This window comes from Oreochromis niloticus, linkage group LG22, assembly GCF_001858045.2.
Source record: "Oreochromis niloticus isolate F11D_XX linkage group LG22, O_niloticus_UMD_NMBU, whole genome shotgun sequence".
In the NCBI taxonomy this organism is placed as follows: Eukaryota; Metazoa; Chordata; class Actinopteri; order Cichliformes; family Cichlidae; genus Oreochromis; species Oreochromis niloticus.
Window position 1 is genome coordinate 3,228,013 of NC_031985.2, and position 27,504 is coordinate 3,255,516.

Sequence of the window (27,504 nt, forward strand, 5' to 3'; positions counted from 1 at the left end):
GCCCAGCTGTAAGTAAGCTATTAAGACTCAACTGTACGCTGTGTTCGTGTTTTCCTCCGGAAAAACTAAGTTCCGTTGGAGAAGCCTTTCAACGCCTCTCTCTGTCTCTGGCAAGCAAAGTTGACCCAGACAACAAAGTAAAGCTAGTTTTCGGCTACCAGCCCAACATGGAACCCACCGTATTAGCCAGAGGTCCCTTTACTACGGTTCGGAGCCGCGGACCTTCAGTATCAGTAATAAATCACAGCAATAGTACTTTCACATAGTTGTAAACAGCATGATAATATATTAAGTAATCCAAAGTATTCAGAATACGTTACTCTCATTGAGTAACGTAACGGAATACGTTACAGAATACATTTTGGGGCATGTATTCAGTATTCTGTAATGGAATACATTTTAAAAGTAACCTTCCCAACACTGCTCATATATGCTTAGTTTTATAATTAGTTGTAGATTGGTAGAGGCTTGATCCTTAATAGTCTGCAAACTTCGTGTGCATTCACACCCACATCTTGGGAGCAGGTGAGAGGTCGTACCTTCTCTTATTGTTTTTGGTAGGATAAATGTATCTATATCTGTTTTAGGCTAAGTGCCTTTTGTTTAGATGAACTGCTGGACTTCCAGGCCAGCAGCTTTGTGGAGTCTTCATGGGGTCACATCTTGACCCCACAAACACATTCTCTCACACAAACACACACACACACACGGTATTCTTTGTTCACATGTATACGTCATATGTTAATGGACCTATGCATATTCATGTAACCTCAATAAAAGAGCAATTTTACGGGAGAGCAGACAAGAGCAACTGGGGTCAAGCGAAGGAACGGAGCTTGTTCAGTTCTCTCCCGTGCACGTAAAACATAAAGAACGTTGGCTATTCATGTCTTGCTTGCTAAATGAACACGTGTCGCAGTTTAAAATTAAAAAGAGGAAGTAACTCACACCCAAGAACTGTGTGTGTGTGTGTGTGTGTGTGTGTGTGTGTGTGTGTGTGTGTGTGTGTTAATGTCTGTGTCCCTTCAAACGAAGAAAAGGTGAACATATGTGGTGAGTTTTCCTCAATTTACACAAAATATGACATTAAATATCCTTTTCTAATTCCTGTTCTTCTTTAAACACAATGAATGACCTTTACCAATACCACTTGGAAAAAGGAAAAAAAGGTTGCAACAACAAAGAGCACGACAACCAAACAAAAACTCCACACCACGAGGAGGCACTTCCAGGGGCCCACATGCTCACCCTGTCACTAGTAGCAGCTGCCACAGAAGCCCACACTACTCAAGTGAAGCAGCTACTCTCCCCACTGCACCTACAACTCCACACCATAGGCAGGGCAATCACACAACTAGCACTCAAAGCGGAGACACCAGAGAAAGCCACCCCTGCTCACAGCTCATCCCCAGCTTAAATAGCCTCAGAGGTGATTGCTGACTGGATTCAGGTGGCCAACGAGGCTAATCAAGAGCAGCTGTGTCCTGGGGAGAGAGGAGAGTGGCTGTGTCTGAATTCAGGGGAAGGATGCTTAAAATGCCATATTTGGATGCAATGACGTCACAGCGACACGACGAGGACTGTCCGAATTCAAAGAGCACTCAAAATGTGGCCACAAACGTGTCCTACTCCTCCGCAAATTTGCGGGTTAGCCGTGTCCGAATTCAGGGGAAGGATGCGCCAATGCCACATCTGGAGGCAATGACGTCACGGCGACGCAACGAAGGCTGTCCGAATTCAAAGAGCACTCAAAATGTGGCAACAAATGTGTCCTACTTTGCCCTGAATTCTAAGGATGGTCCGATGTATCCTCCGTGTCCTACTATATCCCAGGATTCATTGCGGGCCACCTGCCGCATAAATTCCGAACCAGTAGAATGATTTTTGAGCGGAACAATGGCGGGCGAACCAGGCGTGACAGTGGGAGAGGAATCCACATTCAAATGTAAGTACTTGAAAATCTGGTGTTACAAAATTTAAACCCCCATCGCGGTTCTGTTGGTAGTCCCTGGGCATATGCCTGTTTTTAGCTTATAATCCATAGAATCCCCGTGATAGATTGCACGTGAACTATGGTGGCCCCAGCAGTCTGTCATGCATTGCCACTCACATACAGCTACGTTATATCTTGCTAATTAATCGTTTTGTGATACGTTGCAGGGAACAAAGAGCAAACAACACTCCTCATCCGATTACGAGGGGAAAACGGCCACCTCTTCACTGGGGTGAAGAATTCTGCCACTGTGGCATGGAGGTACAGGAACAAATCAATTCACACCCATATATGAGTTTAGTTTCATTAACCCTCATGCTGCACAGGACCTGTGATGTCCAGACGGTATTACTCTGGCGTTCTGCTGTGCAAACGTTCAGATGTGGGGATCAACATAGTTGCCAAAGTTTCTGTCTGCTCTTATTTTTCGGGTGTGATCAGGACTATACTGGAGAAGATGGGCTTGCAGTGGACAGTCACCCCCTCGCAGGCAAGGAAAAAGTGGGATAACCTCAAGACAAAATACAAAGTATGTTGTCCTCAAGCAGATAAGTCATGAGGACACAAGTCAGTAAATGGACACTGTGGAATTACAGGGATTATTTTATATAACCATCATCTTTGTCATTGCATTAATTATCATTTCATCCAAGCATTTATTGAAGTTGCTGGCATTATGTTATAATTGATATCATAGGGGTTATCATAATCAAATATTAACATGTTTATTACAGGTGCAGTTATAACTACTTTAAAATGATTGAGTTAAATATATGTATCATAACTCATATGCTGAGTATATTGTTACAGTAAAATAGTAGCTGAGCAAAGGCCTGAATGTATTCAGCTTCTTGTGGTATTTGAGTTTGCTTAGTTACAGGTGACGGAAGGATGTCCAGTCCATGGTGGCCTCAAAAGCCTTAGGTCATCACCATATTCGGAAGAGTATGCCACAAGGAGGAACCTCTATGTTGCATTTAATTCTTAAAATACATGAATGTTCTGTACATGCAAATTAGGTGCTTGTAAACGCAAGAAGGGGCGTTACAATACCCTGATGTTATAAAAGCAATCTAGAGTGTATTTTGGGTAGAGATGTACAACTGTTTTGCAGTTTACACCTCTCCACGCTGCGTGCATTCATTAAAATCAATTGTTTGATTGACCTCTTCTGGACCATCATTGTTTTACTCTCATCCTCAATTTCGGACCCGTAACATTTGGTGCATTGGCCGAGGGTTGAGGGAGAAAAGGTGGAGGTTGAGACTGAGAGGGTCCAAGGTGCTCAAACAGGCAGACACGAGTCAGTGGTCGAAGTGAGTGGACATAAGCCGGCTTATTCAAAGGTAAGGCACTACCTGTTGAATTATTTCCAAACAGTGCTGAATTGGGTCTGACAAAATTGAAAGTCTACTCACTGAAAATTACTGGTAAAAGTCTGTTTTGATTTTGGTGAAAATCTCATGAGAATTGAAGTTGAAGTAATGATAATATAAGGTTAAGTGACAGTACTGATTAAAGGAAATGCAGTTGGACTGCTAAGGAAAGAGAAGTTAAAGTAGTTGGACTACTGAATTTAGAGAATAGGTCATTTGATATCTGTATATGGTTATACAGTTATAATTGAATATAAAGCTGGGCTTGGACATCGATACAGTCGGTTTTGTGGTCTCGTAGGATGTCTTTAAAATACATATAAATTATTCTAGAACGGAACTGTGGGAAGTTCTAAGAAAGTGCAGTGTTCGGAGGTGACGCTCCAAATTTCCTGAGGACGCTCAGGATTTTCCGTTGGACGGGATAGTCCGATTGGCAATCGTGGACAACTGGGGACGGTCCAAAATAGCTACTGATTGGATCAGTTGACCGTTTGGAACGGTGTTTGCACTTTGTTTGGGTAATAAAGGTTGGACCTTGGGCGTTGGACGCTTTTAAATTGACTTAGGAACTTTAGCAATTAGACCAGACACAGGTTGGACCTGATACTGGGTCATTGATTATCAAAAACTTGGAGTTTGTCCCTTGGAGGGTTAATTCAAATTTTGTCTAAATTATGTAGGTTGTGCAATTTAAGGCCTTGTAAATACTATTTAATTTATCAGACGTCTCTATGTTATAATTTCTTTGTTTGTGTATAGGCTTTGCCTGTCACAGGCACTGCAGCCGGCTGGTTATTTTGAGAGTGTGTCTGTGTTTATGTAAATTAGATGCCTGCGACTTATTTAGAGTGACATTTCCTGTTTACTAATGAGTGGCTAATGACTGACTGCAGAGCCAGGGTTAAGGACGACTTCAATCTGTGTTTTAAGGGAAGAAATGCAGTTTATGTTTATTATATTTGTGTGACTGTTGTTGATTATGATAAGTATTTCATGATAACTGTAGAATATGAGTATGGGGTTTGCTTGACACGTGTCTGTACTAGGTAAAACTGTGTAAGACTGATAGGAAGTTTATAGGGACTGCTACACATGGCTGATGCCTGTATTTAAGACGCTGGAGTTGTTTATTACAATATTGTAAGTAAAGTTTTATTTCTTGCCATGACTGTATGACTTTTGCGGGGTTTTGAGATAGGATACATAAACTGTTGATACTTAAGACCGTTACCTGGGTTCTGACAAGTGAAATTGAATTTGAGATAATTTAATTAATAAAGATGTCTGTAAGCGATGTGTGTTTTGGGGTGTCGAAGTAAGATGTTTTAGGATTTTTAGATGGGTTTTGTTTCAGTTTGAGATAATATATACAGTTACATTTTCTGTGTGTGTGTTGTTGAGTGACAACATGCGCAGTTTAAATTGGGCGCTGTTCCTTCCTCTTTTTAGTTTCAAAACACAAAGGCTGTGAGATTAAAAATTACTGTGAGTAACGGTTTGACTTTTGACTAGGGAAATAATATGCTTACTTTTGGGTCTATGAAGATATTTGACCTTCAGTGATGTTATGAGAGGTTTCAGTTTTCTTTTTCTTTTTTCTTTTGACTTGCTCTTTCTGATCATGGAAGGCATGTCCAAAATACTCGTATGAAAGCGTATTTTGTGTGATTTTAACTGTGTGAATGCTGTCAGTATTTGATTTGAGTGACTGGGTGATTTGTCTGAGTAAGTGAAAAGGGGAAGTCTGAGAGAGAGAAAGGCAGTGCGTGTGAGACGATTTATGGCGTCTGAAAGAGGTTAGAGCATTTAAAAGGTGTGTATGGAATAAAGGAGTGTGAAATATATTTCTTGTGTGATGAAAAGTAGGATGTGCTAAAGTTTGAAAGTGTTTTTAATTCAAGAAAACAAAAAAACAAAGGAGTTAGATTAGTTTGAGGAACAGGAAATATTGCTCTGTGTACCGGGGCTGCAGCGACAGGAAATAGTGAACAGGAACTGTGCATGCCCATATATGGGAACTGAGTGTGTACAGAAAGAACACAGAGAGAGAGATTTAACTCTAGGCACATGAAGCAAATGAAGCCTTTAAGAAAAAATGAATATAATACTAATTATATGGTTTAGTGTGTCAATACAGGTGGGCGTCTTTCAACTTTGCAACCTTGAGTTCAGCAGCAGAAAAGTAGATTAAAAGAATTGGGAGAATAAGCCAGTTTTTGGCTCGAAATTGTGCGGCTGGATCTCTCACTTTGTCCCTGAAGCGGAGAAGAGGTTCAAAGGACAGTCAATCGCCTGATGAAGACCGACAGAACATCGTGGACTTGAATACAGCAGGCAAACGGCAGTGCCACTGATCCAGTAACACTGATGACGACTGACGACCAGCAGCAGCATGTAAGAGTAATGTAACATGTACTGTGAAAATACAGGCTGGGCAGTTGAACAGTGGGATAAAGAATTGTGGAAGAGCACTGGACATTGAGTGATATTTTGCCATGCTGGGACTTAATCTGAAAGAAAGACTGTAAAGAAACAGAGAAGAAGACAGCAGCTGAGTTGAGACTGTGTTTGCTGGAGCTTTGAAGCCCGAACAGGACATTGTGCAGAGAGGACCAGTGAGAGATGAAGCTGGACGAGTTTGACTGCGAGAAGATAGGAGATGATTGGATTGAAAATTGAAACCTGAACTCATGAATTGTTTAGGGATGTCCACCATAGCATAACAAAGAGGTAAACATTAGAAAAGGTAAGAATAATGAAAGAAATAATTGTCATTACCTTAATGAATAGAAAACACACATACAAATTGTTACACGTGAGATTATTTTTGAAATGAATCAGAAGTGAGATAGTTTGAATCTAAAGCTCAGTGGTGAAATGCATAAATTAAATATGAATATATAGGATGCAATGAAGAAACAGCTTACACGTAGTGTACATTAACATGAATACATAGAAATGCAATGAGAAACTCAATGAATTAATTTAATGAAGAAGCAGTTTACACCCAATTGACATAAAATGCAGGGAAGAACACGCTTACATGCCTGGCATAATTGGTGTTTCTGACCAGAGACAGAGAAATGGGTTATTTAACCACTGGTGATAATAATGAAAATGTCTTAGTTTTGTTATTTTCAGGAGTAAAGCAGACTTGGACCGGCTCTCCACATCCAGCAGTCGGAAGAAAGTTAGAGGTTAACATCTATGGATAAGTTAAGGCAAGTTTCTGGTTGAATTGTTCACAGCATGATGTGTCCAGGAACCTGAAAAGCAAGCCCCAGCTCCTGGCTGAAGACCAGGAGGGCGGTAATTTAAGGTGGGAAATCAAAATGTGGGTTAGTAACTCGGGGAAAAAGAAAACTGACTGCTTAACTGGAGAGTTGGGAAGAAGTCTGGGAGACTGTGAAGTCATAGATGCAAAATAACATATACCCATACACACACAAACAGAAAATGCATTAACCTTATAAAGACAAGCTCCTGAAGCTTAATGAACAGATATTGATTAAAAACCTGGCTAAGAACATAAGCATATGCAATGAAGATCTGCTTGCTGCTTGTATGAGTGAGAGAATGGTGTGAATGGTTCATAAAATAGATGGAAAAACAAAAGAAAAGTGTCTATAAGAGTGACTCAGGAGTGCTCTTGCACTGATTGATCAAAGTAAGTGATTAGTATAGAAAGAAAATGAAAATAATCGAATAATGTGATAAAGTTTAAACATGTATTTATTTTGCCAAGTTAAATTGTTGAGATATGGCTGAGTATGGAAAAGTTTGAGAGCTCGTGTGAATGTGGACAGAGGAGGTTGCTGTGTGTGTGTGATTGAGGCCTTAAAGGAGGGGTAGATTGTTCAGAGGTGCAAATTTGATTAAGAGGTTTATAAATTAGTGTTGACATATTGTGAGAACGTGCTTATATGTTAAGGTTGAATGTGAGTTTGGTAAAGTGCTTAAAGGGGGATCTCGTGTACAAAACGGTGTAGCTTTTTTACGTTTTGGGTGTGTTCTATGGGTGAAATTTAAGATTGTTGAAGATTTTTGAGGTTGTTGTTTTAGTTTTAAAGAGGGAGTGTTAATAAACATGGACATGTTTAAGGGGTTTTGTAACAGTGCACTTATAAAGAAAACCTGTCAGGTGATTTTGTTTTGTACTTTGATGAGCTAATACTCAGCTCTCTTTTTTCTCATTTTTGTTGTAAGCAGGCCTGCAAAAGAGTGGATAACAGCGCTGACAAAGTAAAAGGATTGCCGCGAGCCAATCCAGTCTAAAAGCAGAAAGAACTATTTTCTTAAAAACAAAGTAAAACAAATAAATGAGTTGATGTTGCTGAGAGTGAAGACTGAATATTTGCGAGATAGTCTCCACTGTCAGCAATACCTGATGTTAATGCGTGTGAGTGAATGTGTGTAAATGGATGGTGACTGGACGGACGAGGCAGACCATAGGTTGGACCGACTGGACACTGACAAAAGACTGGACTAAGGTTAGACACATGACTGATAACTTTTCTGTTTTAAGTTTTCTTTTTTATAATACAGGTTGGATCATAAGTGAGGAAAAACTGAGTATGAAATGTGAAGTTCTGGTTAACACACAGGTTTTTGTTTCTAGGACGTTTCAAGGATGCAGGCTGTGGATGGAGCCAAGAAAGGATTTGACATGATGATTAATTTGATTTCATTCCTTAAATACAGGTTTGAAGGGCCGGAGCATTTATACATAATATGATAGGACTAAACTTTTCTTTAATTCCCTAACCTGAGTGAAGGATTTTGAGTTTGTAACACATGAGATGTGTCACAAAAAGGGGGGTGTTAATATATGCGATTAGCTACATGAAATGTGTTCTTTTAGGGTTACTAGGCAAATGTCTACGTGACCTTTGCCTAATAACCTTTGTGATGATAAACTTGTTTACCGACTTGCTCTCTTGTAGAACAGACAGACTTAGAAAAGGGGAACCTCAGCTCTGAGTTCTGAGAATAACTCTGTTAAGTTGACAGGAAATACGTCGAGACAGCAATATAGGGCAAATCTGTTTGAGCTTGTAATTAAATGTGGGACTTGAAAAGAGGAAGTAAATTTGGTACAGGACGTGCTTGAGATGATCAGACGAGAGAAGGAGAAGGTCAGGAATAGTTTAAACTAAGATTGAGAAAGTAAATGGGGTGAAAGGGGGTGTAGCTTCAGGGCAGTTCACAGCCTGGCGTAAACGCAAGGTGCTGTCACACAGCTTAAGTTATTTGGTTGATTTATTTTATGACAAAATAATAAGGAAATATTAAAAATATACAACACGTTGAGAAGATCTCTTTTGTTATATTTTAGTGTTTAACATGGAAGATGCCTCTCCGGAGCTTCTCTCCTGATGCTACTCCACCAAAAGAAGTTCATTTATAGAGACTATGTCAGCTCCCAAACAGACAACAACAAACCAAGATTAGCAATAAACAATCTAAACAAAATAATAACAAATGAAGAACAATACAGAATCCAAATCTGAACCAAAGAACAAAATAGTGAAATGTGGATTATTGGGTTTTTCTCTGTATATATGAAGTATTTGTAATGTGTATCTGCTAATGAAGGCTTGTAGAGGCCAGTTTATACTCACAAACGAGTGCTCAGCCAGACTGAAAAACAGGAAGCTTTAGTGCACAAGGCATATTAATAGATATAGACACAAAAGAGGAACTCCCCATATAAACAACGTTTAAAAATGTGTGAAGTATAAAGTACCGAAATAACACTATATAAGTCACAGCTGATGATTCTAATGTTAGAGAGCTCTTGCAACTGGCGTCTGAGCTGTGCAGAGGTCTCTCTTAAGACAGGTACTTATGTAGGTTAGCATGAGGTTGAGTTAATTTTATACGCAATGCATAACTGTGCTTGTTTAGAGTTGATGTTCTATCCAAGAGGGTTTTAAGCTTCACTGGTGAGAGTGTCCAGGTGATACATGTTGAGGGATGATGAGAACATAGCAGGTGAATTGCATGCACGCTTACAAACACACATGATTTAAATATAGGCCAGGCCAAAGGCCTGGACTTGATGCAGCTTTTAACTTTACAGCTCCTAACTTGCAGGAATGGCGGGGACTGTAATCAATGAATGCAGAACATGCTTACAGACACAAACATGACAGGGGTTTATTTTACAGGGTAAAAGTGGACCACAGGTTGCTTTGTTTCTGCTTAGCAACTACTGAGGTAAATGGTGTTAAAGATAAATATGCAATAAGTGAACAGGAAATGTGTGAGGGTGAGCCGGGTGAAACAAAATGTTGTAGATAATGGAAACTTGTCTAACGGGCATTAACAGTAACCTTGGCATGTTATGTATATGCTTGAGGCCAAAAGAGGCGTAAAACCAGATAGAAAACTTTGAAGTGTGCTTTTTAGCGGAGAGTCACGCTGACATGGGGATGGTGTGTATTTTACTGGGGTTGTGTTTAATAAGACTAAAAGCGTTGCTCACACACATGAAGAGTATTGAGATTGAATAAAGTTAATATAATGGATAGAGCCCAGAACAGGATAATACATAAGTGAAATCAAATGTAATGTTTGATTTCACTTTTATTGGGAAAATAATTAGCCAAGAAATGTGTATTGAACTCTCCACATACTTTGAAACTGCGCAACTCTGAGTGGGCAATGTAATGAAGCAACTGTTACATATTTGCATTAAACTAGCCAACATAGACTCACCACAAAATGATGTAGGATGTTGCCCTGCAGCGGGGGCAGAAAATCATTTGCAAACCAGGGATCTTATGTTGATTATCATATTCTTACTTATGTACACACACACACACAGAAGGGAAAAATTTCAAAACAAAACAAAAAACAACTTCGCTTAACCTGTCAAGCACAGGAGCAAAATAAAAATCTTTTTGGGCTTTGTTAAAATTTCTTTAGTAAAAGTGTAAAAGGCCAAACCTAGGAAGTTCGGCAAACAGGAAAGTTCCTTGAGTATCAGGAGTTAATAGTCAGGAAACATTTCTCACACTAACGCCTTATATCTGAAAAACCACTGACTCATAGATGCAGATAGACATACAAGTGCACATACATCCAGATGTGCATTTAGACATTAAAAGTGTAGAGACATGTACACACAGATTGGCAAACCGGTACAGAGTTTAGCTGAAGAGCTTAACAAAGTAGACGTGGCAGTAGGGTTTGTGATTTTGCCTGATATGATATTGTGAACCAACTTTGAATAATGACAGGAACCTGAGATGAACACAGTAGGTTAGTAAGGTGTAGCAGAGAAAGGTTGTTTGTTTTCTATCCCTTACAGGAGAAGATTTCCACTAGAGAAGGACCCAGAAAAGGAGCGGAGATTACCTAAGCATGAAGTGTTTTCAAGTGGGAGCTGGTGTTTTATTGCTGGACCACCTAGAGGACATGAGGTTGTTGTCGGATTTGCTGAGTCAGGGGGCGGCTAGAGAGGGTCAGAGCGAAGGTAGTGGACCTGGGAATAGTGTAGTGACGTCTCTGGAAGAGACGTCAAAAGGGGGAATTGTGGAATTACAGGGATTATTTTATATAACCATCATCTTTGTCATTGCATTAATTATCATTTCATCCAAGCATTTATTGAAGTTGCTGGCATTATGTTATAATTGATATCATAGGGGTTATCATAATCAAATATTAACATGTTTATTACAGGTGCAGTTATAACTACTTTAAAATGATTGAGTTAAATATATGTATCATAACTCATATGCTGAGTATATTGTTACAGTAAAATAGTAGCTGAGCAAAGGCCTGAATGTATTCAGCTTCTTGTGGTATTTGAGTTTGCTTAGTTACAGGTGACGGAAGGATGTCCAGTCCATGGTGGCCTCAAAAGCCTTAGGTCATCACCATATTCGGAAGAGTATGCCACAAGGAGGAACCTCTATGTTGCATTTAATTCTTAAAATACATGAATGTTCTGTACATGCAAATTAGGTGCTTGTAAACGCAAGAAGGGGCGTTACAATACCCTGATGTTATAAAAGCAATCTAGAGTGTATTTTGGGTAGAGATGTACAACTGTTTTGCAGTTTACACCTCTCCACGCTGCGTGCATTCATTAAAATCAATTGTTTGATTGACCTCTTCTGGACCATCATTGTTTTACTCTCATCCTCAATTTCGGACCCGTAACAACACCTACTAAGAATTGTTGTGGTGTTATCATGTGTTAACTGTCGTGTTTTTATTCCCCCTGCCTTTAGGAGTGCAAGTATCCAGGGTCAGGAGAGGGTGTAAGTGGTAAGCCCACTGCTGCCACCTGGCCCTGGTTTGCCCTCATGGACGAGGTAATAGGACAGAGGCCGTCCATCAGGCCCCCTGTCCTACTGTCCACGCTCCGTGAGGACACTCCAGGGCCAAGTTCAGCAGTGGGTGACCGAAACGGAGCAGAGTCTGACACTGATGAGGGGGAAAGTCAGCTGACCACATCAGCAAGGAAGAGGAAACGGGATCGGGATGACAAGCTGCTCAACCTCATCAGGGAGGACATGCAGCAACAAAGGGAGGCGGAGGAGAGAAGGGCGCAGGAGAGCAGGGAGCGAATGGATAGACTCTTTTCAATCCTGGAACGTCTGATCCCAAAATGAGTGCTGTGCCCCTCTAATTTCCTTTGACAGTTTTGTGACATTTGTGTTGAGATGATTCCCCAGGCACCAGACACCTTCTATTTCCTGCATTGCAGACACTTTCCTTTAAATCATTTTTTTACTTTGTGCCCTTTGTGTTAGAAGTTACGAGTCTTATTTTTGCAATAAATGGAATCAAACAGTAATGGTAACTGAATCCATTTTATCAACAGTTATTGTGCAACAGGTACATGATGCCAAGTCATAATAAGTAATGGACATTCACAGAGTACAAATCAGGAACAACAACAAAAAAAACAAACAAATGTGCAATGCATAAGCAGCATTTGAAGACTACAAACTTTGCAGCTATGTACATGTGTTCACACAAGATTAAACTGAGTGACCTGTTCCCGGACCATTACATTCACAACCCCAATACATGCCAGGAAGTCCCTGGCAGTGTTGCTGGATCTGCTGAAGACAGAACTGACATGGAAGGGGGTGCTGCAACTGTGACCTGCGGTCTGTCTCGTCTAGTCAGCGAGTGGAGGATCACACAGGGTGGTCTGCAAAGGGGGCTTAGGGATGCGTCCTCCCAGTGTCCACTGCAACGTCCATGCACAGGTTTGCAGTGCTGGCTCTATCGACGGCTGCAGCATCACTAAGATGTCAGAGATATGCAGACAGGAGTGCCATGAAGTGCCATATGCCACCTCTCTGGTGGCATATGGCACATAGGTTCCTAGACAAATTTGCACTTGCCAAATTTGCACTTGTGCTGGCTCTATCGACGGCTGCAGCATCACTAAGATGTCAGAGATATGCAGACAGGAGTGCCATGAAGTGCCATATGCCACCTCTCTGGTGGCATATGGCACAAAGGTTCCTAGACAAATTTTCACTTGCCTGTTAACAGTAGTCGTGGTCTGGTGGTACCTCCTCCAGGGCTGACACCTCAGATGACAGTTGGTCCCACCAAAGAGCACCACTGACTGCCTCCAACCCAGCCTCCCCCTCCCCATCCTCTGCACCATCGTCCTCAGGCTCATCCACTGGGGCCACGATGTCACCGGCACTGAGGCAGATGTTGTGGAGGACGGCACAGGCTGTCACAACCTGTATTGGTTACAACACACACGTGTGTGTGTGTAAATACATACAGGGAGTGCAGAATTATTAGGCAAATTGTATTTTTGAGGAACAATTTTATTATTGAACAACAACCATGTTCTCAGTGAACCCAAAAAACTCATTAATATCAAAGCTGAATGTTTTTGGAAGTAGTTTTTAGTTTGTTTTCAGTTTTAGCTATTTTAGGGGGATATCTGTGTGTGCAGGTGACTATTACTGTGCATAATTATTAGGCAACTTAACAAAAAACAAATATATACCCATTTCAATTATTTATTTTTACCAGTGAAACCAATATAACATCTCCACATTCACAAATATACATTTCTGACATTCAAAAACAAAACAAAAACAAATCAGCGACCAATATAGCCACCTTTCTTTGCAAGGACACTCAAAAGCCTGCCATCCATGGATTCTGTCAGTGTTTTGATCTGTTCACCATCAACATTGCGTGCAGCAGCAACCACAGCCTCCCAGACACTGTTCAGAGAGGTGTACTGTTTTCCCTCCTTGTAAATCTCACATTTGATGATGGACCACAGGTTCTCAATGGGGTTCAGATCAGGTGAACAAGGAGGCCATGTCATTAGTTTTTCTTCTTTTATACCCTTTCTTGCCAGCCACGCTGTGGAGTACTTGGACGCGTGTGATGGAGCATTGTCCTGCATGAAAATCATGTTTTTCTTGAAGGATGCAGACTTCTTCCTGTACCACTGCTTGAAGGTGTCTTCCAGAAACTGGCAGTAGGACTGGGAGTTGAGCTTGACTCCATCCTCAACCCAAAAAGGCCCCACAAGCTCATCTTTGATGATACCAGCCCAAACCAGTACTCCACCTCCACCTTGCTGGCGTCTGAGTCGGACTGGAGCTCTCTGCCCTTTACCAATCCAGCCACGGGCCCATCCATCTGGCCCATCAAGACTCACTCTCATTTCATCAGTCCATAAAACCTTAGAAAAATCAGTCTTGAGATATTTCTTGGCCCAGTCTTGACGTTTCAGCTTGTGTGTCTTGTTCAGTGGTGGTCGTCTTTCAGCCTTTCTTACCTTGGCCATGTCTCTGAGTATTGCACACCTTGTGCTTTTGGGCACTCCAGTGATGTTGCAGCTCTGAAATATGGCCAAACTGGTGGCAAGTGGCATCTTGGCAGCTGCATGCTTGACTTTTCTCAGTTCATGGGCAGTTATTTTGCGCCTTGGTTTTTCCACACGCTTCTTGCGACCCTGTTGACTATTTTGAATGAAACGCTTGATTGTTCGATGATCACGCTTCAGAAGCTTTGCAATTTTAAGACTGCTGCATCCCTCTGCAAGATATCTCACTATTTTTGACTTTTCTGAGCCTGTCAAGTCCTTCTTTTGACCCATTTTGCCAAAGGAAAGGAAGTTGCCTAATAATTATGCACACCTGATATAGGGTGTTGATGTCATTAGACCACACCCCTTCTCATTACAGAGATGCACATCACCTAATATGCTTAATTGGTAGTAGGCTTTCGAGCCTATACAGCTTGGAGTAAGACAACATGCATGAAGAGGATGATGTGGACAAAATACTCATTTGCCTAATAATTCTGCACTCCCTGTATACACACACACACACACACACACACACACATATATATATATAAGTGTGTATATGTATATATACACATATGTATACATATATATATATATACACATATACACATGTATATATATGTACACACACGTGTGTGTGTGTAAATATGTATGTATATGTATAAAAAAAAAAAAACACCCAGCACGCCCCTACGGGCGGTTTATCCTTCAAGCTCGGGTCCTCTACCAGAGGCCTGGGAGCTTGAGGGTCCTGCGCAGTATCTTAGCTGTTCCCAGGACTGCGCTCTTCTGGACAGAGATCTCCGATGTTCTTCCCGGGATCTGCTGGAGCCACTCGCCTAGCTTGGGAGTCACTGCACCTAGTGCTCCGATTACCACGGGGACCACCGTTACCTTCACCCTCCACATCCTCTCGAGCTCTTCTCTGAGCCCTTGGTATTTCTCCAGCTTCTCGTGTTCCTTCTTCCTGATATTGCTGTCATTCGGAACCGCTACATCAATCATGACAGGGGATTTCTTTAAATCACCCTGCCGTTCTTTGTTCAGCTGAGACACCTGAGTTAGAAAACACAAACAACTGCAGTTCTTCTTTTACTCGCGAGGACGGTCACAGAGCGCCTGCATAGGAGACACCCACGGACTCGCGCTTTGTCACCGTCTGCGTTCTTTATTTATACAAGATGTTTCAGTGTGTGTGTGTGTGTGTGTGTATGTGTGTACAAAGGTAACAACGTCATTTAGAGCAGCAGGTTTTTCCCCTTCTCTACATTTTGCATGTTCTTGTAAAAGAGCTGAGGTTTCACTTCTCTGTTCTCTGAAGACAGGAAGCGGTTAGTAGCTGCACACAAGTTACTAGGTGAAAAGTCACTTAGACATGTACTTAATAATGAATTAAGGAATACATTTCATGGAGCTGATCACATATATGTTCAATAATCTTTTAACATTCCGCCCTGTTTATCAGAGAAATGAAATGTATAATAGGTAACTACTTGTCTTCCACATTCTTAGTTACTACATCATAAGTTACACTTCATCTTCATGAAACAAACAGGAAAAGAAGTCTTCATGATCTTCATAGATTTCAGTACATCTGCGTATGCTGTGAATGATAAACTTATCATCTGTGAAATTACAGCCTTTAAATAAGGAACAACTCAAATAAAGAAAACAAAATAAAAATAAAACCAATCATTAATGCTCGACATGTGTGAGTAGATGTAACAGTCTTTCTCTGTGGTCTTAAACACATCTCTGTATCAGGCATTTTTCATCCGAGGATGGATGTGATCTTGTGTCATGTCCATTAGGTGTAAGTTGTCGTACATCCATCTTCTCTGTCTGCCTCGTGGCTCAGCTGCTGTTGGCATCGGCTGGGGTCCTGTAAGGGTGAGCTTTGTAGTCAAGGTAGCCATCAGGGTTCCCCTTCACACCTACACCTGGCTGCCTACAGTTGATCGGATAGAGATTGGAGTGCGGGCTTACCCTACGGGGGCCCCCAAGAGCGCACTTACCACCCTCACCCCCGAAACAACCAAGCGTAGGCGCTTCCGGTGTCGGGGCTTCCCGGGACCTCAACCTTTTGCAGTGGCTCTGATGTATCCAAGATGGTCTCTCTGCAATTTTACAGGCTGTGGGTGTTGTCAATAACACTTGGTTTCAACCTGCAAGAGACTGGAGAGTCTTACGGCAGTTTATTGTTCAAAACAATATCCTTATTTTCTAGTAGTTTTGCCATCCATTCTGCCAGAGTTGTTTCTCTGATGGATTTTTCTAAAGGTTCACTTGTCACTGGCAGTGGAAAAGGTCTCCCATGAACAACCTCAAATAAATGTCAGTTTTTGAGAGCCTTGTATTAATTTCACCCACATTTTTACTAGGCCTATGCACTCAGGCCATTCAGGCCAGAATGATTGCATAAACATTTTGCAACTGAGATTGCATCTGCTTTTTCCACTGGATAAATCTCTGGCCATTTTGAGAATACGTCTATAATCACTAGAGTATAAAAGTGTGTATTAAGGACCTGGACTATCCCCCCCCCCCGAGGACACATGGGTCACCCCATGTGTCACTAATGCTGCTGCTCTGCACAGGGACTTGGGGAGTATCGGTTTACCTTCACAAGTCATCAAATCATATTATTTTGTGCTCCACACTTTAACCATTTCTTTTGTTCTGCAGTTGATGCGGCTTTTTGTTCATCTTTAAGTACATCAAGTGGTATTTGCATAGAGGATGCAGACATTAATGTGTCTACAGTTTGTTGTGCGGCTAACTTAGCTGCTTGATCTGCAAAGTTATTGCCTTTAGTTATTTCTGATTTGTCTTTCTGATGTGCAGCACATTTACACAATGCTAGCTGTTTTGGCAATATAATTACTTCTAATAGTGTCTTTAGAAGATCTCAAAGTGTTGCACAGCTGAAAATACATACTGTCTGTCAGTGTATATATTTATATCTTGGCCTGCGTGTGTGAGGGCCGGATGTCAACGGTTTCGCTTTTACAACTCTGTCTGCTTCCTTTTATGGGCATGTAGTTCCTGTTACACTCACAATTTCCTGTCCCAGACATACCACAGGCACACACATTTCCTGCTTCTGCAGACTAATCGAACTCTTTGTCGAACTTTCACTGCTTGGGGTATTCTGATGATTAAATTGTGCCCTAAAACAATGTCAGCTGACTTACTATCTTACTGCTTCTGCTGCGGCTGCACAGGCCTGCACGTCCATCTACGTGTAAGTAGAAAGGCTTATCATAATCAGGCAAAGCCAAAACTGTATTTGTCTGTAATGCCAGTTTCAAGTTACTGAATGCTTCTTCTGCTTTCTTCTTTGTAGATGTAACACTACATTTTGACTTAGGGCATTTTAGGCTATTCCCTTTTTTTCCCAAAGAATTCATACATCTTACATATTTCAAACTTTTAAGTTAGGAAAAAACTTTGCATTGCTTACAGCTCATAGCCCACAGCCCTAAAACTAGGCATTAATAAATCATATGCCTAATCATTATGTGTCACTGTGATCCACAAGTATGAACGCAAGTTTGTTTTCCAAACCAACAAAACAAACAAACAAAAACAAAGACAAATTGCCTTTGGCACCAAGGCTTTGCGTTCATATTAATTGAGTGTAAGCTGCTTTCTTCATTGCAAGTACTTCTTACAATAAGGTTTAATTCAAACTATCTCACTTCTGACTCTTTCCAAAAATACTTTCACATGTAACAATTTGTGTATGTGTTGTCTATTCATTAATATAGTTGTCAATTATTTCTGTCATTATTTTTACCTTCTTTTTGTTTATCTCTTTGTTCGTGACTTAGTGGACATCTCTAAACGATCATGAGTTCCGCCTTCAATCCAATTTTCCCATATCCATTCACTATATGACATCCAGGTTCACCTCTCACTGTTCTCACAGTTTCCTTTGGGACCTCGCAGATCAACACAGGCCCAAATCAGCGGTTTCTTCTCTCTGTTTCTTCTCTGTTGATCTTTCAGTCTTTTCTTTCAGGATTACTCCAAGCATGGCAAATATCACATACAGTGCCTTCAAACAGTCATGTCACACTGTTCTTCACCAGCAACTCTGCATGTTGCATCATGTGCTTTCTTTCATACTGCTGGACTCATCAGTCGTAGTCAGTGTTAATGCTTTCACTTGCACTGTCTTTTTGCCTGCTGTTAATTCTTCAAGCACACGGTGTTCTGCCTGTCTTCTGTCTTCATCAGGAGATCAACTGTCCTTTAAGCTCCTTCTCAGGATAAGGAGACAATGAGAGGTGAAGCTGTCAACTTTTAAGCCAAAGGCTGGCCTGTTTTCCTCCCGATTCTGTTAATCTATCATTTTGCCGCTGTACTCAAGTTTTCAGGTTGAGAGAAATCCACCTGTATTGACACACTAAAACATTTAATTAATATCCTTTTATCACTTTTTCTTAAAACCTCCATTTGCTTCATCTACCAAGAGTTTAACTCGTCTGTCTCTCTTCTCTGGGTGCACACTTGTCACAGTGAGTTTCCCTTTTATGGGCCTCTCACAACCACCACTTCCTCTCACACAGCAGGCACACAGAGCCATATTTCCTGTTTCTTCAAACTAATCTAACTCTTTTGTTTTTTCTTTGTATTTATAATCTACAGACTCTCTTTAATTCTACTAAATCTTAATCTAAAAACAATACACCTTTATTTCATTCACACCTTTAAATATTCTAACCTCTTTTGTCATTCAGTAATCGTCTCACACACTGCCTTTTCTTCCAAACCTCATCTTTTTCGCTCACTCTACTAAAAAACCTCCTTAGTGTTATTATTACCTATTTACTTATTTGGTACAAATCACGCGGAGTCACTGACAGCATTCACACAGTTAAAATCACTCACAATACGCTCTCCTAGGAGTATTTTAGACATCCTTTTCATAATCAGAAAAACAATTTAAACCTCTAATCATTCTCACAGCACACACATAACTAAAAAAATAAAAAATAAAATAATAAACACACCACCATTTGTGGCTCAAGATAGGTCACTGCTTTAAAATAACATATAGGTCTTAGGTACTGTACAATTCACTCAATCTATATATATATATCTATCAAAAGTCAGTCAACTCCTATACATCCACAGTAATGAATTCACACTCTATTTATACTATTGTAGTGAGCAAAACCAGCATCTCAGTCACAGGCATTTAGCAATATTTGCAAACAATAGTTATAAAGCTCAATAAGACTCTACGCCAAAAGCAACACTCTGCATGCGCGTCACCGCTCCTCATTTGCATTCTCACACACACACCGTCTAAAAATAGAATCAGCAGCCAGTGCACTGTTGTGTTGTCTCAAACCTGTAGCTTTAGCTGTTGTATTCAGGGCTTGACTTATTATTTGTTAGTATAGGTTTGCTCTTCATCTCAAGAGAGTCTCATCTAGGATAACAGGTTTACAAACAGGTCAAGTGTCTCTATGCACTTGATTAGATTAGGTATTTTCCTTATTTTCTTCATCTCTTATATCATTGTACTGAGTTTGAGCAAACCTTAAGCTTGAATCAGACTACTTTTAACAATCATCCACCTCACATCATAACTGACTGAGGTGCCTCTTATTATTTAATATTATGTCATTATTAATGTTATCATTGTATTGTTTTTCCTTTATTATAACAGCAATAGTATATTACAATACACTACTTTACTACTTTACTACTAATATACAATAGTATATTAGTTTATATCTTATTATGTATCCATCACGGGTCTGTGTGAATCTGCAGCTTCACACCTTCCCAAGCTGGAGACATTTGCTTTTCCTTGGCTGACCAATGACACAGCCTTAATATACCTTATGCATCTCTCTTTTTTATTTGATATATTTTCGTGTGAATTATCTGGTTTCACGCATTCTATTCATTCAGCTTGGTTGTCTTCCCAATTTTGTTTCATTGTTAATACCAATTTACAGGTTGCTATGCTTCCTATTATTAGTTTGAATATAGTAGAGATAAGCTCTAATTTGATTTAACCTTTTCTTTATTCCACTTTATTCCTAAGAGTATTTATATATATATTCAGTTGGGTCTGTATCCATCCCTTTTTAAACTTCTACTTTGATCTCTAATTTTTCACTTGATAAGGGATTATTATGTTCTTCCTAGTCTGAACTGCTTTTTTGTTTCTTACAGTCACGTACAAAATGTCCCTCTTTTCCACACCTCCAGCATGCAGTGCTAAAGCCACTTTTTGGTGTGTGTATAGGTCTACCTCTACCTCTTGCTGTTCCACTAAGCATTCCTGTCTTTCTTTTGGATTAGTCCTACTCTGGTTTGTTGTTTTTCTAAACATTTCTCATCAGGTGTTAATTTTGCTTGTTTATTCTCCATTGTCAAAGATTTTGCTGGGCCATCACTGGCCAGTACGTGAGCATCAGCAAAGAAAACAATAAAAAACAGAAAATAATGAAAGTAGTTCAGCAACTTATTGTGCTGCAAAATCAACTTACTTCTAAAACACATACACAAAACACATATACATACACACAGATAGACATTTGCGCGCTAATTTGTCACGAAGTATTTCACGGCCACTTCTAAAACCACTCTAAACACAGTTCCTTGTCGCGAACTTAAACCTTATTTGTCACGAGGTATTTGACGGCTACCTCTAGAACCAATCTAAACTTAGTCCCTTCCGGCGAACTCAACCTATTTCACGTGTTTTTTCGAAGTAATTCCGGCTACTTCTAACCTATTTTACGCGTATGCCGAAGTAATTCCGGCTACTTCCAACCTATTTTGCGCATTTCACGAAGTAATTCCGGCTACAGCAAACCTATTTTGCGCATTTCACGAAGTAATTCCGGCTACAGCAAACCTATTTTGCGCATTCTTCTGAACCCTTCCGGCGGTTTAAAACCAAAAAAGTGTTTTCTCACCCTCAGTCGTCTTTTGCTGGTTGTTCAGGTCATCTGGATCCCAACGTCGTGGACCAGTACTAAACCACCGGCCTGGACCCGAATTCAACGTTCCAGGACTCTCACCTCTACCTGGAGAGGGCTGTCGACAGACTTCGGTGCTGGTTTACCCACGGCGTCAGGATGCAGAAGTCAGACCTTATTGGAGTCACAGAAACGTGTCTGATGTTCCATCTCTAGGCTCGAAGGACCAATTTAAATGGCTACGGCCATCTTCTCCTGTTTGTCTACCACCACTATGTCCGGTTGGTTAGCCACCACCATTTTGTCCGTCTGTATCTGGAAGTCCCACAGGATCTTAGCTCGGTCATTCTCCATCACCCTTGGGGGCATCTCCCATTTTGACCTCGGGACTTCCAGGTTATACTCGGCACAGATGTTCCTGTACACTATGCCGGCCACTTGGTTATGGCGTTCCATGTATGCCTTGCCTGCTAGCATCTTGCACCCTGCTGTTATGTGCTGGATTGTCTCAGGGGCATCTTTACACAGCCTGCACCTGGGGTCTTGCCTGGTGTGATAGACCCCAGCCTCTATGGATCTTGTACTCAGAGCTTGTTCTTGTGCTGCCATGATTAGTGCCTCTGTGCTGTCTTTCAGTCCAGCTTTGTCCAGCCACTGGTAGGATTTCTGGATATCAGCCACCTCCTCTATCTGCCGGTGGTACATACCGTGCAGGGGCCTGTCCTTCCATGATGGTTCCTCGTCTCCCACCTCTTTCTTGGGTTTCTGCTGCCTGAGGTATTCACTGAGCACTCGGTCAGTTGGGGCCATCTTCCCAATGTATTCTTGGATGTTCGTTGTCTCATCCTGGACTGTGGTGCTGACACTCACCAGTCCTCGGCCCCCTTCCTTCCGCTTAGCGTACAGCCTCAGGGTGCTGGACTTGGGGTGAAACCCTCCATGCATGGTAAGGAGCTTTCTTGTCTTTATGTCAGTGGCTTCTATCTCCTCCTTTGGCCAGCCTATTACCCCAGCAGGGTACCTGATCACGGGCAGGGCGTAGGTGTTGATGGCCCGGATCTTGTTCTTACCGTTCAGCTGACTCCTCAGGACTTGCCTGACCCTCTGCAGGTACTTGGTGGTTGCAGCTTTCCTAGCGGCCTCTTCATGGTTCCCATTCGCTTGCGGGATCCCCAGGTACTTGTAACTGTCCTCTATGTCTGCAATGTTGCCTTCTGGTAGTTCAATTCCCTCAGTTCTGACTACCTTCCCTCTCTTTGTTACCATCCGACTACACTTCTCCAGTCCGAACGACATTCCAATGTCATTGCTGTATAGCCTGGTAGTGTGTATCAGTGAATCGATGTCTCGTTCACTCTTGGCATACAGCTTGATGTCATCCATGTACAGGAGGTGGCTGACAACTGCTCCGTTCCGTAGTCGGTATCCGTAGCCAGTCTTGTCAATGATCTCACTGAGGGGGTTCAGGCCTATGCAGAACAGCAGTGGGGACAGAGCATCTCCTTGGTAGATCCCGCACTTGATGGTGACTTGTGCTATGGGCTTGGAGTTGGCCTCTAGTGTTGTACACCACATCCCCATTGAGTTCCTGATGAAGGCTCTTAGGGTCCTGTTGATCTTGTACAATTCTAGGCATTCCAGTATCCAGCTGTGGGGCATTGAGTCATAGGCCTTCTTGTAATCAATCCAGGCTGTGCACAGGTTGGTCAGTCTGGTCTTGCAGTCTCGGCTGACTGTTCTGTCTACCAGTAGCTGGTGTTTTGCGCCTCTGGTATTCTTGCCAATCCCTTTCTGTGCCCCGCACATGTATTGACCCATGTGCCCATTCATCTTAGCCGATATGATGCCTGACAGGAGCTTCCATGTAGTACTGAGGCAGGTAATTGGTCGGTAGTTGGATGGGACCGGTCCCTTCTTGGGGTCCTTGGGGATCAGGACCGTCCGACCTTCGGTTAGCCATTCCGGGTGTCTCTCGCTAACTAGCAGCTGGTTCATTTGTGCTGCCAGACGCTCATGGAGTGCAGTCAGCTTCTTCAGCCAGTAGGCGTGAACCATGTCGGGCCCTGGTGCTGTCCAACTCTTCATACTGGAGACCCTTTCTTGGATATCTGCCACTGTGATGGTCACTGGACCCTGTTCAGGGAGGTCGCTATGGTCTGCCCTCAGATCCACTAGCCACTGAGCATTGCCGTTATGGGTTGCGTCTTTCTCCCATATGCTCTTCCAGTATTGCTCCGTCTCCAGCCTTGGTGGTGCTGTTCTCTTATTGTTCCCTTGCCACTGAGAGTACACCTTTGCTGGTTCTGTGGAGAACAGCTGGTTTATTCTCCTGCCTTCTATCTCTCTGGTGTACCTCCTCAAGCGGGTGGCCAAGGCTGTGAGTCTTTGCTTGGCAGTTTCCAGGGCCTCAGGTATGGACAGCTTGCTGTATTTCTTATGCACCTTCTTTGTCGCACCTTTCTGCAACTCCGTTAGTTGGCTAACCTCCCTCCGTGCTACTTTGATCTTGCCCTCTAGCCTCCTTCTCCATGGAGGGTACTGCCCCTTGTGGCTGTTCAACTTGTAGCCAAGCATCTCACTGATCACTGCTGCCGTATTGTAGATCAGCTTGTTAGTGTCGGTAATCGTGGTTGTAGGTATCGTCCGTAGTGCTGCATTAACATCATCTAGCAGACCTTCTGAGGGTACTTCACGTAATCTTGGTAACCGGCTACGGGGGATCCAGGTTTCAAGCTTGGCCATGATCCTATTTTTCAGTTCAGTTCCTCTCGTACTCAACGATCCTTCTCCTATCGCACTTGGGGCTGTGTACCCAATCTCGGGTGGGGGTGATGATATCTCCCCCCTGACCTGGCGTCCTGACTCCTCCTTGCCGTAGCATTTATGTTGTACCTCGTCAATCTCTAGCTGTGACAGCAGTCCCTTCTTTCGAATGTTGGAACACTGAGCTACTAGTTGTTTCGCCGTCATTGTGGATGTAGGTTAGGATGTCATTCCTAACGCACGCTCTATGATGGAGTGTGCCCTGGAATGGTGGCTGTTGAAGCGCTGGGCTCCTACACCTCGGACTGGCCTCTTGTAGGGTGTGATGAGGGGGAGTGGACGTTGGAGGCATGGGTACCCCCCATCTGCGAGGATGAAATGTCCTGGAGGAGGGTAGACCGACTGTCTGTACAGTGGGCTGTGGCGGAGCACCCTGGCATCGTGCACCGAACCAGGCCAGCCCACGTAGGTGTCGATGAAGCAGCCCTGATGGTCACAGACTGCCTGCAGGATGATAGAAGGAAACAGTTTCCTGTTTCTGTAGCACTGACCATCAAGGCCGCTTGGACACTTGATGCGGATGTGGCAGCCGTCGATTGCACCCACCGCTTTCAGGAAGGCTCTGTGACGTGCCAGCCCTGCAAACCCACGGGACACTGCCTCCAGGTCCTCTGGTGTCTTTGGAAGGTGGATGACCTGGTGGCGAATGGCCACCACTTCTTCAGTGACACGGTGGACAATGGTGTGGACAGTGGAACGAGGCATCCCAAACACTCTTGACACCAGCCTGTAGGATGCTCCACTTGCCAACCAGAATGTGAATACCAGGATCTCAATTGTGGCACCCCAACCATGGCGCCGATCCTGGTCCAGGAGATTTAGCAACACTGCCAAGGACTCCCTGCTTAGCCGAAAATCGGGCCTCGTGTCCTCCTGGTTGTAGAAACAGTCCAGGACGGGAACACTCAGGTTGATCCTGCAGTATATGGTTCTACTCTGCTTGGATGAAAGGTGGAGAACGACATGAACAGTTATGGTGGCAGGGTATGGTTTCATTTATTTTGAGGGATCCAAGCATTATTCTGATTATTATGGTTATGTGACATATACTACTGCACTGTGACAATACTTATGCTTTCATGCATATACAGTTCATCTGTGTAACTCAGCATGTTTCTGTATTCTAGGGTACCCTGTTTTCAGCTTTGTGGCATTTTTACTGCCATTCCAGGTACACACATGAGTTACGGGATCCAATTCATGATTGTGAATGCATACTGCATGTTGTCATATCAGCTTCAGGGACATTTATTTTATCTATTTCTTCATGGTGACTGTGTACGCATGACTGGCTAGTATTCAATTATTGACATTAGCAAATGGACTTAACAGTTGATTCTGTTCATTTGGATGTCGCGTTTTCAGTGGGGGACACGTTTTGGTCACTCATCCAAATGACTTCTAAAGTCTCAGCTGACTGCTGGTTTCCCTGGCTGGGATGGCTGAGCGCGTCCTAAATGTGTGTAGTTTAGAGTAGCTTATTTTACCTGGATGTGACTGGCTCTGATGAGCCTGAGGTACCACACATGCCGGCGACGTTGGTGCTGGTTTTGTAGCTCCTCTTGGATTAGAACAGTGCACATGGCACGGAGCAACATTATCCGATCCATTTTTCCCGTTTTCGCACGTGCCGTTTGCATTTGGCATAAACGTTGAGTTGTGGGCGGACTCGAACGACGGCAGGTTGTCCGCAGCCGTTTAGATGTTGTGACTCATTGTTTGTTCAATGAAGTTTCTATGGAGAAAAAAAGGGGGCTGTCCACAGCCGCTCACTTCCTGACTACCCGTCCGTCTAAGGACACTACCTTGTGACGTGGGTAGGTAGTGTCCTTATGAGCATCCTTCCCCTGAATTCGGAAACAGCCAGTGAGAGAGAGACAGAGGGGTGGAGCAAGAGAGGAACAGGCAGAGAGAAAAACCACACCCACACAAGGGCAGTTTCAGGAGGCCCAGCTAGGGCCGTAACAGATCCTCTGATCATTAGCTATTAACTGAGGCCACAACTCTCAGCAGCGCCACCTGGATTGCCCACGCCAAAACTCCTGCTGAAGAGTTCTCACACTCGTGACTAAACACTTATTAAACCATAAACTGACCAACAAACTCTTATATTCTTCTTTATTCTTCAACTACATTGGTCTTATTTCCTTAAAATGACATCTCATGTTACTTTTATCTAGGTACTGTTTTCTACCAGTCGACCTTGAACACAACCCTACTTCAAAGTTTCACTTTCATTACTTCAAAACTTTACTTTATTCTCAAGAATTTAGTTTTACCACTACTGAGCCAATTTAATAGTTAAGATCATCTACTCAGCGAACAGATAATTTAGAATTCAGCCAATTTACACAAATTTGCTTATTGAACAGGTTTGTGCCTACCTTTAAATCTTTTTAGACCGGTCTTCTATTCGCCTCATATCAGATCCATCCTTCAGCCACATTTGTTCTCTCTGTTACACTGTTATACACGAAGAACCGGGCGGAAACACCAAATATTAAACCCCGATTCTTTTGTCCCCATGATAGAACAGAGAAAATCGACTCATAGTGTGTTAAAATATTGATATTTCTTTTTATTCAATCATCTTCCGGAAGAAAGAGACTCCTGCACAGCTCAAACGCTAGTTGCAAGAGCTCTAACATTAGAATCATAAGCTGTGCCTCATATAGGTTTTATTTTGGTACTTTACACGTCACACAGACTCAAACATTGCTTATATGTAAAGTTCCTCTTTTCTGGGTCTTATCTATTAATATGCCTGTGCACTAAAACCTGTTTTTCGGTCTGGCTGAGCACTTAGTTTGTGAGTTAAAAGTGGCCTTGCTCTACAAGCCTTCATTATTAAAGTACATAAAACAATATAATGAGCAGAAACACATTAAAAAATATTTCTTTTGTTCCTAACAACATACTGTATTAACACAATTGATCCAAAAACAGACAAAAACCATAATATCAGAGTAGAAAAAGTTACATTTTTTACTGTAACAACCACAAACATGCTTAATGAATCATATTTCATAACTTTAAATGCAAATATAAATTGTCAATTTTAAAATGATATGCACAAGTTTTGCAAACAACAAAGTTATTTTACCTGATTTTTATTAATAACCATTTCAAACTATTTACAGAACAATCAGCTGTTCTTCAATAAGATGCCACAAATTATTTCTGCCACTCCAAATATTTCTGTCCACTATAAAGAAGAACATCACAGCCTGATACCTGCAGGTCTGACAGCAGCAGGTGTATCACTCCTGTTTCTACCTGAAGACAGCAGTCGCCTCATTGTTCTGACACACAACACAAAACTATCCACAACACTACACACTAACTACACGAAAGGGGAGGCAGGAGCAGAGACCCGAGGCCGCTGCCCGTCCGAGTGTCAGGTGAACTGAACTTCAGCTAAGAAGTTATGACCTGCGGTCTATCTGGGTCAGATATAAACCAAGTTTAGGTGGAGTTTATTTTCGCTGTGCTGACTTTTTACAGTCAGTTACAATAACTCGCACTGCGTACTAGCTA

General features: G+C 42.1%; 2 protein-coding genes across 2 annotated transcripts; one reads left to right on the forward strand and one right to left on the reverse strand.

Moving 5' to 3' along the window:
* Positions 1 to 1,896: 1,896 nt before the first annotated feature.
* LOC112843582 (uncharacterized) lies at positions 1,897 to 12,084 on the forward strand. Its single transcript, XM_025902516.1, has 4 exons — positions 1,897 to 1,945; positions 2,161 to 2,254; positions 2,336 to 2,522; positions 11,616 to 12,084. Exons 1-4 carry the CDS (start codon positions 1,897 to 1,899, stop codon positions 11,997 to 11,999), a joined length of 714 nt encoding a protein of 237 aa, XP_025758301.1. The 3' UTR covers positions 12,000 to 12,084.
* An 806-nt stretch (positions 12,085 to 12,890) lies between these two features.
* On the reverse strand, positions 12,891 to 25,577 carry LOC112843583 (putative nuclease HARBI1). Its single transcript, XM_025902517.1, has 4 exons — positions 25,455 to 25,577; positions 24,514 to 24,903; positions 24,146 to 24,411; positions 12,891 to 13,056 (listed from the first exon to the last, which is right to left on the reverse strand). Exons 1-4 carry the CDS (start codon positions 25,575 to 25,577, stop codon positions 12,891 to 12,893), a joined length of 945 nt encoding a protein of 314 aa, XP_025758302.1.
* Between the last annotated feature and the right edge of the window lie 1,927 nt (positions 25,578 to 27,504).